A 15,934-nucleotide genomic window follows, 5' to 3' on the forward strand; every position below is an offset into this window, starting at 1 on the left:
GTTTCCGATACAATTTCCTCGACAGGAAACGACCGCTGAGCAACTGTGGCACCGCCAGTACATGGTTCAACCGTCTGATTTCCAGGAAAATGTGTGTCCAATAGTACCTCCAGCGTCTCCTTACTGGACGTTGTCCAATTGCCCTCCGATGTTTTAATGAAACCTGGAGCGGAGTTGGTGGATGCTAGAACCTTCCGTAGTCTGGAAGCCTCGGACGTATTCTCAATACTGCTGCAGTAAGCATTCCAAGAGTTATGCTGAGCCTTTCTCAGTTCTCGCTTGTATCCTCTCAGATTCTTCTTGTAAGCGTCCCAGTCCTCAGGGGCTCTGGTGGACTTTGCCTTGTTAAAGAGCTTCCTGCAGGATTTCCTCATATTACTTAATTCCGTAGACCACCATGGTGGTCGATGTTTCCCCCTTGGCTTTCCTCTAGGGCATGCAGCTTTCAGTGAGATGTTGAAGGCCTTAGTAATCCGCTCCACTGCGTGTTCGATATCTTGCACATTTCTCATATTTGTCTCTGTTATTTCCGGTATCATCATATTGAACGATTCCCTATACCTATTCCAGTCAGCTTTCCTAACATTTGGCGGAAATATGATCTTGGTGATATGAACATCAAATTTGAAACTGATGTAGCGATGATCTGAGAAGCTGTGTTCACTTAAAACCTGCCACTCAGATATCATTTCATTTAGTTCTTGCGAGGCCAAGGTGATGTCCAAAACCTCTTGCCTGTTTTTAGTGACAAAGGTTGGGACATCTCCCTTGTTGCAAACTACCAGATTAGTACGCAAAATAAACTCTATTAGCGACTCTCCCCTTGCATTAGTATCACTACTTCCCCATATACTATGATGTGCATTCGCATCGCATCCCATAATGAGTTTCGCCTTTGTTTTCAGTGACTCCTCCACTAAGGTCTTAACGGCATATGGAGGCATCTCCCTGTCATGTCCCATGTAGACCGAAGATACCCAATATTTGCATTTGGCTATTTCTAAACTTGCAACGACAGTGTCTGTATTGCACATTGAGGGAAGCAGAAACAAATTGAGCTCGTTTTTAGCAATTATACAGGCTCGATTTACATCATTACCAGTATACTGCAATAGTTTGAACCCCGGAGTACTTAATTCACATATTTTGTTTTTGTAAACATATGGTTCTTGAATAAGAACTATATCTATGTCCCCTTTCATCAGGAGAACTTTTAAGGCAGTACATGCAGCCTTACAATGATGAAGATTTATCTGGAGGATCCGTAGGACCATCGAGATTTTCAACAACCGTCACATCAGCCGCTTCGATCGAGTCATCAAGAATGTCCTCTTCAGAGATATCGGTGACTCTCGCAATAACCATAGGTTCGACTTTGGTGAGTTTTGAGGCAATAGAAGCCTCCTCACGCATACGGTATCTATCCATGTCTTCAACTTTGGTATCTCCCTCGACTTCGCAAGAGGATCCGCTTACTTCTGATTCAGACAGAGGCTTGTCCATTTCTGAATCCTTTAGCTGATCGTTTTTATACACCTTCATTTGGATATAATGAAAGCCATAACATACACGGCCCTGGGACTTTGCCAGATGTGGCAAAGACTGAGTGTTCAATATAAACACTGCATGCCGTCTTGGTCCATCCACTTCATCCAAACGGCCAACCTTCCAATCAGCTGTTGGAAGATCTGGATTGCATCGTTTCAGTCTATTTAAAATAGATTCAGGGTCAGAAGGGTTTGCAGGTATCCAGGCATGTGCTCTAGGTCTAGCCGGTATGTCTTTCTTCTCGACTAACTCTAGAGCAGCTCCTTCCCAAACTTCACCAATTAGTATCAGAGCAGCTTTAAAACATTCTATAGACCTCTGGTCCTCAAATGCGATTTAAGCTAGAATCGTCCTTGATACCAACCAGCCTCTTGGTGTCGAGGATCTGGGCCGGGAAACTTTTCCAGTACCTGTGAGTAGACGACAGATAGAGCATTCTCAATTTCCCCCCATTTTTGCTTTGGAACCATACCGTCCAATGCTCCTTTATTAATGATAGCCATCACAAGGCTATCTTTAGCAACTGAGGCAAACGATCTTTGATCCCTTTTGGAGGATGGCAGCTCATCCGGCGATCGTTCCCTTTTTCCAGTCTCAAGAATTCCTTGAGCCCATTTTAAGGAATCGCTTTGTTTAGCCGACAACGTGCTTGGGTCGACTGATCCTAACTTCTTTAGGATAAACAAAGCATTTCTGCGTTCCTTGAATCTCTTTCGTGAGGGATTACCTCCTTTTGATGTCGTTACCTTAGAAAAAGTTCGACTTGTCAGTGTGTCGCCACCTGTCGACCCGTCTACAGGTCGACTAATTGGGCCTAACTCTTGGTCATTGCCCAGATTTATAACTCCAGTCGATACCCGTCCACTGGGCCCTGAAGTTAGCAACCCAGTGGATGACTTGGAATTTCGCTGCATGGTGGCTTAATATCCCACCACACTTGAAATTCGTAGTAGGTACCTATTACTATGAGTTTATCCGCTATTGAAAAAACACGTCCGTTCCGTTCGACGGTTGAATAGGAAAGGTGGTTAAATTGTAAGGGCCGATGTTGAATGTGAACCACACTTAAACGCCAAGTTTTTTTCCGAATTTTATATGACATTTCTCTATTACAGACTTACTCAATTTGAACCATGGAGAGATACACAATCCAACAACGTGTTAAATGGTTCCAAGAAATGGCAACAGTGGATGATAAATTTTCGAAGAAAATCATCTTCAGTGATGAGGCACATTTTCACCTCAGTGGATTCGTCAATAAACAGAATTGCCGCATTTGGGCGAATGAGAATCCAAGAGTGATTGTCGAAAAACGAATGCACCCACAAAGACTGACTGTTTGGTGCCGAGTCCGAACGGCGTTCCACATTGTAGTGAAACCACTTATGCGCTTTACAGACTATCAGTTATTCCGGACGGAATGTCGGTGTTTGTAAAGAATCTTACAGTGTGTCGGATCGATACGACTTGTCGGCGATGACTAAATAATCGGTAAATGTGTTATCGATCCCATAAACATGCAGCAGTATCGATTATGCCTTCGGACTTAACTTATAATGTGCACAATATATGGGATATGTTCGACACGAGCACCGTCGTCCGGAATAACTGATAGTCTGTAAAGCGCATTAGAGAACCTTTGAAACCCTCACAAATGTCACCAGCACTACTGAGGTGGGATAATCCTCCGCTGAAAAACTTTTTGCTGTTCGGTCGAAGCAGGAATCGAACCCACGACCTTGGCGTTGGTTCGATTCTTGCAAGGCGGGCATGCTAACCATTGCACCACTGTGGCTCCAAAACGGTGAGAGTACAGTTTGGTGAACATTTTATTCCATGTTTGGACCGGTGAATTGGCCACCTATATTGTCCGATTTACATTATTTTCTGTTCGGCTATGTTAAATCTCAGACAAGTCAGCTTCAATTGAAGCATTGGAAGAAAACATTGAATCATTTATTCGTTAGATAGCGACCGAAATGTTGCACAGGGTGTGCTAAAATTGGACTAAGCAGATGGCACAGTCGCGGTAAACTTTTACACGAATAATCTTCAAATATTAATTACATGGAGTACGGTCCGACTCAAATAAAGACTTCATGCATTTGTACGAATTTTTTTCCTATAGTTCTTAATAATAAAATTCTTGACTGATTGATTGAACTATTTTCATATCCTGTACAAGAGAACGAAAAAAGTCTGTAATTCCCTTCAAAAGAAACGTATTTACAGAGAAGGTTAAGTTTGGTATAAAGGCAACCCGATATTTCAGGCTCACTTAGGCTATTCATTCCTTTGTGATACCACAGTGGTGAACTTATCTCTTATAATCTTATCTTATCTCAGAGAAAAGAAAACTGCAGATGGCGTCAGTTGGGAAGGAAATAAAATTTTGTTTGCATGTGGTATAATACATAATCCAAAATAGTTTAAATATTCCTATTAAAGATGTAATTTTTAGATATAAGCTAGCATTAGATGTAATATAGCATTTCAAGGATATGCAAATTGCAAAATATATGTACATATGATTCTTTCATGGGAGAGTAAATCATACTTACCTTGTAGCACCATAAAGTGGGCACCAGGAACATATGCAACACAATAGTAGTATGAGTATTGTCAGTGCGACCAGAGTTGCCAACAGAATTAATAGCCAAAATAACAGCTTGTTCTCAGCTTTGTATAACGTCTGCAATGAAGTTAATTCCTTTTATCAAATTAATTTGGATTTTGTAAAATCTAAACATATAATAATACAAATTTACTTACATCTGTTTCATTTGTTGCCATGTCTCTTCCTGTCATTATTGCAAAGGAACTATTATGTTGGGAGAGACGTTGTTGAATTTGTGAAATGTCAACAACGGAGGCACTGTCGTAAATGACTGTAGCAGTTACAACACTTTTTTCTTTAATATCGCTATGTCCAGGAATTTGTCCACCTTGTGTTCCCAACTCGTCTGGCCTTAGAGGTCGAATTTCATGGATCACTACTTTACCACCCGTGATGGTGGATAATGTTTCTTCAGTTTTGCCTTTATCTGGGTGTAGGCCCGGCACAACGAATGTGACAGCTCGAGTACGACTTTCAGGAGGGTAGATACGAATTGTGGAAGTACTTGATCGTATTGGTATTCCCAGGTCATATGCTCGAGCTGTCAGTATAAACATATTCTGAGCATTTGTTGGTGGTGCAACCGCTTGTCGGCGATGGCTGTGCTTATCTTCTTTGCCAGTTTGAAAATTTAAATTTTCTTGTACAGTTAGTTCACCGGTTACTTCGTCCAAAGCAAAGTTATTATCATAGTTGCCATTTATTATTTCGTAACGCACTTCATTATTGGGAGCCGTTGCATCTCTATCGACAGCATGGATAAAAGCAGCGGTTGTGAAACTTTTTAAATCTGGCGCCAATATGAATTCATATACATCTTTTTCAAATACTGGTGTCTCATCATTTACATCCATTAGCTTTATGACAAGCGGAACTTGGACCCTATTACCCATTCCATCATTATCACGCGCTTCGACGTACAAATGGTATTCTGGCATTAGTTCTCTATCAAACCCATGGTTATTAGTGGACACAGTTATCAATCCTGTTTCTGCATCCAAGTTGAGAGATGTGTTGAGATATCCGAGTATTGCGGTGTATCGCACTTGGCCACCCATGCCAGTATCAGCATCGTTCGCATGGACCTGAATTACTTTCGTACCAACCGTCATGTTTTCAGGTAATTCTACCGTGTACATCGCTTGTGAAAATACTGGAGAGTTGTCATTGACATCGTTGATATAAACTGTGACATTGACAATGGCGGATAGATTTGTTGCAGGACCAAGCTCTTGAGCTAGTATATGAAATTGTACCGTATGTCTTTCTTCATAGTCCAATAATATATTGTCACGTACCCGTATAAGGAATGATGCACTGCGCTCAGCCACATTTGGGGTTATCTCGAATGTGCCATTATTATTTAATAATGTTAAGGAAAAAACTCCATTTTTGCCAGTATCGTCGTCATATACTCTCGGCACATACGGATCGACAAATATAAGGGCAGTACCCTGAGGAGCATTTTCATCCACTCTGGATATGTAGCTGTTGAAATGGAAAACTTGTTATCTCAATGCACACACACACACACACACACACACACACACACACACACACACACACACACATATATATATATATATATATATATATATATATATATATATATATATATATATATATATATATATATATATATATATATATATATATATATATATATATATATATATATATATATATATATATATATATATATATATATATATATATATATATATATATATATATATATATATATATATATATATTTTTTTTTTTTTTTTTTTTTTTTGGTAAACACAAAACAATTATGAATTGTTACAAAAGATGTCTAGAAATTATGAGACAGTCGCAAAAAAGAACACTTCTATAACATATGCACGGTGTTCGTCTATCTGTCTGTTGTAATCATGTTGCAGTATGCAATAATCAAGCTATAATTTTGCAATTAGCACAAACGTTTTTGGGTTGCAAGTCAAGTTTGAAGGTGGACTACATAAGTCTAGGTTTTGGACACATACATGTATTTCAGGTCCATGTTTTTTAATCTGGACCTCTGGAACCCATGTAAACTGATCTTCCGAGTTTACTTCTTAAGGTCATAGAATCCGCAATTTCATACGACTTCCTGTAGTGTCGATTTGGATCTACAAATATATATGTCAAACATAGCCCCCATATATTGTGATGTTCTGAAAAACAGTGAAGAAAATGATTTTGGATAATCGAAATGATAATCAGAAAGGTTGCTGGTTATATTGATATATCGTTCGGCTCAAGCCAAGCAATTTAGGCATGAAACGTGCGTCCGCGAGGAATGTTCCGTAATTCCTGAATGTTGAGCAAAACATCGCTCAGGAGCTGTTGATTATCATGAACGAGCACCTATATTACTTCAAACCCCATCGTATTCAATGGATTCCGCTCCCGTGGATTTTTCCACATACCAAAACTGTTGAAACCGATGTAAGGATAGTATTTTGCTACGATTGAGGAGATAAAAGAAAAATCAAAACAGGAGCTGTTGGCTATACAAAAAGCGCATTTCAGAAGTGTGTCAACGAACTTTTTAAAAAGACGTTGTAGAGGCTAACCGTTTTTTACGACAATCACAAAAAAATTACGAAATTTTTATTTTTGAAATAAAAAAATATTTACCCCCATATTCAAAAAAGCTAAATAAAACTACAAGCCTACACTGACGAAAAAGACTGTTTTTCATATGTTTGGGTGTAAAAATTATATGTTTGGAACTCAATTTTTGAACACAATATTTTTAATTGCAAGCATATAATGTTCATAAACTAGCATAACATGTTTGGGACATATATGTTAATATGGTAGAACATATTATGTTTGGGACATACAATGTTTGTAAATATAATATGCTTATATGCAAACATATATTAATTTGGAAATAGCCTATAAACATATAAGTGTTTAGAAAGAGAGACCTAAAGAGTATGCTGGAAGTAAAATAATGGAAGTAGCCAATTGGCGCCTTAAAAATATATCCACACGAAAATTTCATTAAAATTTTTTACTACCAGTGTATGCCCTAAGGTGAAACACAATATGTTTGAACAATACAAACAATATTTTGTTTGGACCAATCCTGAAAATATATATGCTTGACGCAAAATATGTTTGGGGAATATGTTACAGACGCGATTTTTTGAGGGTGTACTTTTACCATATAAATTCATTCGATAAACTGACAATAAATTGTTTGCATATAGGCATTAGTGTTTCAAACTCATACCCCATATACAAAAAAGTTAAAGACAACTACAAACCTACTTTTGTCATATAAATTCATTCGATAAACTGTCAATAAACTGTTTTGCATATGGACAATAATCAATTAACATACGTTTATATAAAGCACTGTTCTTTTCTGCCTTCATGTCTTAAATAAAACATATGTTATATTTGGAAAAATGTCTGGAATATATGTAAGATTACATTATTTCCGCTTCCGTATTTGTAGTTTGTTCTTCGTTTGTGAGAAGGGGGACGATCAAGTGTGTAAATATAACCATAGTCATAAGCGGTAGGCGAAACATTTTTTGGCGACGACAAATACAATAAGCTTGTCGGCGAATATTTCCCTTTTATCAAGTTTCCTAGTATTTTTGTTGCCATTACAGTATGCTTTTTCAATATTAAACATTGAAGTCGAATAAAAACATGCAATGGCTTGTTATTTGTTGAGTTATTTCAAGAAAAAAATAATATCCACGTGGCCAGGCAAAAACAATGCCTAGTTGTGAGTTAAAAAAATTGATAACTTTCATTGTTGGGTGTAATGAACTGCCTGAATTTATTCTGATAATTGGTTGATAGTTTTGCTGCAAGTAGAGGGTGCTGATGAGGAATATGGTAATTCCGAAACGTGCGTCCATCCAACCATCTTGCAGTCTATAGGGCTTTGCCCAAATAAATTTGACAAACATTCTTTTCCTCTTGATTAAGCTACATCTGTAGTTTAGTCAATGCATGGTTTCAAGCTGAAATCAAAAACAACAACAATGATTAAAGAACAAAACCAACAATAACAAAACAAAACCAATGAAGAAAGAGGAAGCACGCTCAAAACAAACCCAGCCAACTGCACTCAAATCGATGATTTGACGGTGGCAAAGGAAAAGAGATATGTTTGTACGAATTTATTCGGCATAAGCCGGCTATCATGTAAAACCTTTTTTTGGAAGGTTCAAGTGTGGTTCATTGTTGGGTTTAATGAACTGCCTGAATTTATTCTGATAATTGGTTGATAGGTTTGCTGCAAGTAGAGGATGCTGATGAGGAATGTGGTAATTCCGAAACGTGCGTCCATCCAACCATCTTGCAGTCTGTAGGGCTTTGCCCAAATAAATTTGCCAAACATTCTTTTCCTCTGTTGGTTAAGCTACACTTGTAGTTTAGTCAATGCATGGTTTTAAGCTGAAATCAACAACAACAACAATGATTAAAGAACAAAACCAACAATAACAAAACAAAACGAATAAAATTGATAACGATGGCAAAACTATACCATTTCCCGCCAAGGAATTAGAATAGATTTTAATAATTTGGCGACACGCCGCTAGCCGTCACGGTATTCCGTCGTGGATTTTGCGCTTCCCATAAGACATACGTGTAAATAAATGTTCGCCTATCACTATGGTTATATTTACACACTGAAGTGGTTTGTTTTCTTTATGTGCGTGCACAACAAAGCGGATCGATTATCCGTCTAAAAGATATGAGGAAAGTGTGTTAGTCTTTATTATATTTTTTTCAAAAGTTAACGTTTTTCATAAAAAGCATATACTATTCTTCCAAACAAACTTCCTTGCGGCGAAAAGCAATTGGTAAACAATGATTGTTTGTCTAAGATTTGATTTCGTAGGAAGGAATTAATGTTTTGCATATACTTACTGATCATTTTCAAAATATGGCGGAGAGTTGGTACGCTCTGGTAAAAAGAACGCTAATTGAACTGTTGAAGCCATGGCTGGCGGTTCATCACGTCCTACTTTAACCTCTTCCGCAATTACTGTGAGCAAGACAGGATCACCAACATGCGTGATTGCTGCGATATCTTCAAGAGGCCGCATTAGAAATATTTCCCCTGAAAAGACATTTTAGTAAAATTAGCGTTTAATGTCATGATTATAAAAGTTTCTTTTTGAAATGAGTAACGAGGAATTTGTTATTTTCATATATTCATATAGTATTTATATAGGCTAAGATACGAGTATTTGATCATATATACACTGAAAAAATAGTTTATTTTCTCCTAACCGAATTTTTCTTTTATTAAAATAAACTTAATTTTAGGCCATATAAAACGTATTGGAGCCAATCATTAATCAATCATTAATTTTGAACAAAAAAAAAAAACTATAACAGAAACCAAATCGGTTTTCTTCAAATTTCGTTTTGGACCATAGCACAGTGGTCGATGCTATATGGAGTTAGCGGCCAAAAATACTTCCAGTATAGATATCATCGTGAAACTTCGGTCACGGCTTTATAATTATGCCAGGACTATTTAATGATAAAATGGGATTGATTGATGACGTTTTGGTATAGCCCCCCCATATACACCGATCTCCCGATTTTACTTCTTGGGCTTCTAGAAACTGTATTTTCTATCTGATTTGGCTGAAAATTGAAATCTAAAGGTATATTAGGACCAGACGTAGGTGTGCTACAAATGGTGTGTATCGGTCCATGTTTTGGTATAGCCCCCATATAGACCGATCTCCCAATTTTACTTCTTGATCTTCTAGGAACCATAGTTTCTATCCGGTTTCCCAGAAATTGGAAATCTAGAGGTTTTTAGGGCCGCAAATAGGAGTGCCAAAAATTGTGTCTATCGGTCCATGTATTTATATAGCCCCTATATATACCGATCTTCCGATTTTATTTTTTGGGCTTCTAGAAAACTTTCTATTTTTCTATCCGATTTGCCTAAATCTAGAATTATTTTAAGATCACAAATAGATGTAACGGAAATGAGGTGAATCATCCCATGAGGTGAAATAGCCCATGCACAAAACCGATCTCACGATTTTACTCCAAGGGCAGTAGTTTTTATCCGATTTTCATGAAGTTGTAAAACAAGATTGTTTTGAAAATTCGCCCTATTTTCATCGATATATTTTGAACCACTTAACTTATCTTAGATCTTATTATACACGTTTGTTCGACATCTCAATACCATGCATTCAAGTACAAACAACGATATAATCGGACATTTCTAGCTCGAGGTATAATTTGTTTAGCGGAAAAAGTAAAAAAAAAAAAACTAAAAATAACGGGATATTTCAAAAACGGTTTCATAAAATTTTTTAACCTTAATTTTTAAATTCAGCAGATCAAAATACATAAGAAAAATCATCAAATGTACATTTTCAGTGTAAACTAGTGTTAACAAACACCACACAAAAATTCATATTTGGATATAAAGAAACAATACCACTTCGATAACACAAAGGGGGGCAAAAGAAAGCAGCTGATTTTTACCAATTTGGAATCTTGAAATATTAACTAATAAACCACAAAAAAATCCCATTGGAGACTTCAGGGGGGAACACAACTAAAACTCTAAATAAAATGTACATATAAGAACGAACGAACACGAAACAATGAGACTGACAAAAATTGATTTAAAAACAAGTTTTATACATTTTTTATTTTAAAATATAGTTAATACCATTTAGTTCAATATTCATTTCGATTTATTTCGATATAATTTTTCTTTCTTTAGTTTTATTTATTTAAAAGTGCATTTAATTTTATACTTTTTCACACTTCAAAAACCAACTGCTTACTTGCTCTCTCTTTTGAAGCAGTTCTTAAAGAGTACAGATGGAATAAAACAAAAACAAATACACATTGTAAAACCTTGTTTGCATAAGAAACAGTGATGCCACAATTTTTGAAAAATTTCTGACTTTGATTTTTTATTTTTGGCGGGATCGACCACTGTCCATAGTACAGTGGATAACGGATATAAGAAACTCAGTAAAATACACAATTCTTGTTTCTTATATGCGTTTTTTACTTATAGACAATTATTGTTCAAAACAAAAAGAGGTATGGAGTTTTTAATGACTTTCATATAAGCATAATTTTCTTATGAGACGTGCTTATATCCGTTACACACTGTAATGGATATTTGAGTGTACAATTCAATTTAAATTTTGTCTGTCTACTTCGAAGGATTAAGTTGGAAATTGGCCAATATATTTCTATTTAAAAATGCAAAATACATTAACTTCAAAGTTTTTCCCAGAGATAGTCTGTCGAAAACTACGATGCATTCGACATCCATCTCTAAAATTAATCAATTAGTAGCGTTAGCACATTAGATAGGAATTAGCGTAGCTAGACAATTTTCCTATGGGGGGCTATAGCCCCCCCTAGCTAAAACTTTATAGACTGAACTTATAGGTTCAACTAATGTTTTATTTCATAAAATTGAATAAAAAATAGACATCAAAATAACTCGACAATCAATTTATAATAAAAAAAAAATAAAACAATTTATAATAAAAAAATGTAAAATCGTAAATAGGTTTTCAAATTCTGGGGGGCTAAAATTTTTCTGGGGGGTCTAAGCCCCCTCCCCAGAGGCCTTCCTACGCTTAAGTAGATAGGTGCTATACAAAGACAACATTGTGGAAAATTTTAATAGGATTTGTTAATTAGACACAAACTTTTCTCATATCTGCGAGAAATGGATCTACCCCAGGAACGGTACAAGACATGACTTGGACTCATTCCAAAGTAATAGTTTAATAGGACCAGTCCTTAGACGTCACCAAAAGGGCCAGTTTTACAATATGTTGAATAATGTGTATATAAATGATTCTAAAAATTGTATTAATGAATTGTTTGTAGTTCAACAAATGTTTGACATGAACACATTTTTTGATTCAATCACGAAATCAATTGATCCAATTAATTTTTTAATGGAGATGTCTTTAATCACAGAAATGATAGTATCAATTAAAAAACTAATTTAAAGTCAATTAAAAAATTGATTGGTCCAATTAAAAAATTAATTGGTCCAATTAAAAAATTAATTGATACTATTAATTTTTGTGACTGGTTTTTGTTTCAATTAAACAATTTGTTGAATTAATTAAATTTTTAAATGAATATTTTTTAAAACTCAAGACTTTAATTGGAAAAATTTTCGTGAAAATTTTTTCTGTGAGCACACAAAAAACTTTTTTTGATTCAATCACGAAATTAAGTTATCCACTAAGTTTTTTAATTGAAATGTCTTCAATTACGAAAATGATAGTATAAATGACAGTTTTAATTGGGCATCAAAAAATACTTGATTAAAAATTTATTGATTCCATTAGCAAATTTCAATAATTTTTATACCCTGCGCCACACTGTGGAACCGGGTATTATAAGTTAGTGCATATGTTTGCAACACCCAGAAGGAGACGAGATAGACACATAGTATCTTTGGCAAAAATGCTCAGGGTGGGCTCCCGAGTCGATATAGCCATGTCCGTCTGTCCGTGAACACATTTTTGTAATCAAAGTCTAGGTCGCAGTTTTAGTCCAATCGACTTCAAATTTGGCACAAGTATGTGTTTTGGCTCAGAATAGAACCCTATTGATTTTGGAAGAAATCGGTTCAGATTTAGATATAGCTCCCATATATATCTTTCGCCCGATATTGACTAATACGGTCCCAGAAGCCAGAGTTTTACCCCAAGTTGGTTGAAATTTTGCACTAGGAGTACTATTAGTAGTGTAGTCAAGTGTGCCAAATTTTATTGAAATCGGTTCAGATTTAGATATAGCTCCCATATATATCATTCGCCCGATTTACACTCATATGATTACAGTGGCCAATCTTTTACTCCGATTTAATTGAAATTTTGCACTGGGAGTAGAATTAGTATTGCAGCTATGCGTGCCAAATTTGGTTGAAATCGGTTCAGATTTAGGTATATCTCCCATATATGGCTTTCGCCCGATTTACACTCATATTACCATAGAGGCCAATTTGTAACTCCGATTTAGTTGAAATTTTGCGCAGGGAGTAGAATTAGCATTGTAGCTATGCGTGCCAAATTTGGTTGAAATCGATTCAGATTTAGATATAGCTCCTATATATATGTTTTTCTGATTTCGACAAAAATGGTCAAAATACCAACATTTTCCTTGTAAAATCGCCACTGCTTAGTCGAAAAGATGTAAAAATGACTCTAATTTTCCTAAATTTCTAATACATATATATCTAGCGATAAATCATAAACTTTTTCGAAGATTCCTTAGAATTGCTTCAGATTTAAATGTTTCCCATATTTATACCCTGCGCCACACTGTGGAACAGGGCATTATAAGTTAGTGCATATGTTTGCAACACCCAGAAGGAGACGAGATAGACACCTGGTGTCTTTGGCAAAAATGCTCAGGGTGGGCTCCCGAGTCGATATAGCCATGTCCGTCTGTCCGTGAACACATTTTTGTAATCAAAGTCTAGGTCGCAGTTTTAGTCCAACCGACTTCAATTTAGGCACAAGTATGTGTTTTGGCTCAGAATAGAACCCTATTGATTTTGGAAGAAATCGGTTCAGATTTAGATATAGCTCCCATATATATTTCGCCCGATATGGACTTATATGTCCCCAGAAGCCAGAGTTTTACCCCAATTTGGTTGAAATTTTGCACTAGGAGTACAATTAGTAGTGTAGTCAAGTGTGCCAAATTTTATTGAAATCAGTTCAGATTTAGATATAGCTCACATATATATCTTTCGCCCGATATAAACTAATACGGTCCCAGAAGCCAGTGTTTTACCCCAATTTGGTTGAAGCGATAAATCATAAATAAACTTTTGCGAAGTTTCCTTAAAATTGCTTCAGATTTAAATGTTTCCCATATTATTTTTTACTAACATTGTGTTCCACCCTAGTGCATTAGCCGACTTAAATTTTGAGTCTATAGATTTTGTAGAAGTCTATCAAATTCTTCCAGATCGAGTGATATTTTAATGTTTGTATTTGGGACAAACCTTTATATATAGCCCCCAACACATTTGACGGATGTGATATGGTATCGAAAATTTAGATCTACAAAGTGGTGCAGGGTATAATATAGTCGGCCCCGCCCGACTTTAGACTTTCCTCACTTGTTTTTACTATTATTGTGTTCCACCCTAGTGCATTAGCCGACTTAAATTTTGAGTCTATAGATTTTGTAGAAGTCTATCAAATTCTGTCCAGATCGAGTGATATTTAAATGTATGTATTTGGGACAAACCTTTATATATAGCCCCCAACACAGTTGACGGATGTGATATGGTATCGAAAATTTAGATCTACAAAGTGGTGCAGGGTACAATATAGTCGGCCCCGCCAGACTGTAGACTTTCCTTACTTGTTTCTGTCTAATATTTGCCCAGTGTGACCGTACAGAAAGTCATTACATAAAAAAATATTTGCAAATGTACATATCCATTTCTCTGAAGGCATGAAATTTGCGATTGCCAGAATTATTCAAATCTTTACGTAGAGATAAAAGTAGAAAAAGTTAAGAAACATATTATTTGTTTTCCTTATTTTTTTAATGAAAACAGAAATATAGAATAATCATCACACTTGAAGAACTAATGCCAAATCAATGCTTAACAAGACGACTTCCGCCTTATGACAAGCCCATGTAAAATTCATTGCTTCTGAGCATTGGCGGAGCTTTTTTCAACTCGAAAATTTAAAACGAAAAAAGTTGGCGTGATAAGTAAAATTATATGAACTTAATATTTACACATAATAGTGAATAATTTAAGAAATTTGTATGAAGATGAGCAAAGGCATTGTCATTTATACACTCAACGAAATGAGAACCCATTACGAAGGAAAATGTGGAGAATTTTAACTAAACTTTATTAAAAACGCCGCTATCACACCGATATGACAAAATAAGTAAATATTTTTCATTGTTGTTGTTTTTTATTGCAGCCTAAAACCATACATTGACTAAACTACAAGTGTAGCTTAACCAACAGAGGAAAAGAATGTTTGTCAAATTTATTTGGGCAAAGCCCTATAGACTGCAAGATGGTTGGATGGACGCACGTTTCGGAATTACCACATTCCTCATCAGCATCCTCTACTTGCAGCAAAACTATCAACCAATTATCTGAATAAATTCAGGCAAACATTCTTTTCCTCTGTTGGTTAAGCTACACTTGTAGTTTAGTCAATGTATTGTTTTAAGCTGCAATAAAAAAAACAACAACAATGCTTAAAGAACAAAACCAACAATAACAAAACAAAACGAATGGAAAAAGAAAAGGAAGCACGCTCAAAATAAACCCAGCCAACTGAATTCAAATCGATGATTTGACAGTGGCATAGGAAAAGAGATATGTTTGTTTTGAATTTATTTCGGCATAAGCCGGCTATCATACAAAACCTTTTTGCGGAAGGTTCAAGTGTGGTTCATTGTTGGGGTTTAATGAACTGCCTGAATTTATTCTGATAATTGGTTGATAGTTTTGCTGCAAATAGAGGATGCTGATGAGGAATGTGGTAATTCCGAAACGTGCGTCCATCCAACCATCTTGCAGTCTATAGGGCTTTGCTCAAATAAATTTGACAAACATTCTTTTCCTCTATTGGTTAAGCTACACTTGTAGTTTAGTCAATGTATGGTTTTAAGCTGCAATAAAAAAACAACAATGCTTAAAGAACAAAACCAACAATAACAAAACAAAACCAATGGAAAAAGAAGAGGAAGCACGCTCAAAATAAACCC

The 15,934-nt window shown here is 35.9% G+C and overlaps 1 protein-coding gene across 7 annotated transcripts in view; it reads right to left on the minus strand.

The window, feature by feature from the left end:
* Positions 1–15,934, minus strand: part of Cad86C (Cadherin 86C) — a 411,455-nt gene that overhangs the window by 45,213 nt on the left and 350,308 nt on the right. For 5 of the 7 annotated variants that reach the window (XM_075291231.1, XM_075291230.1, XM_075291228.1 and 2 more), the window contains 3 exons: positions 9,074–9,266; positions 4,321–5,653; positions 4,110–4,258 (listed from right to left, as the gene is read on the minus strand). In XM_075291231.1, coding sequence (XP_075147346.1) covers positions 4,110–4,258; positions 4,321–5,653; positions 9,074–9,266 — 1,675 coding nt within the window. The remainder of the gene's footprint in view (positions 1–4,109; positions 4,259–4,320; positions 5,654–9,073; positions 9,267–15,934) is intronic. The other 2 variants (XR_012718060.1, XM_075291233.1) reach the window with 1 other exon arrangement.

The sequence above is a fragment of the Haematobia irritans genome, chromosome 1, assembly GCF_050003625.1.
Source record: "Haematobia irritans isolate KBUSLIRL chromosome 1, ASM5000362v1, whole genome shotgun sequence".
In the NCBI taxonomy this organism is placed as follows: domain Eukaryota; kingdom Metazoa; phylum Arthropoda; class Insecta; order Diptera; family Muscidae; genus Haematobia; species Haematobia irritans.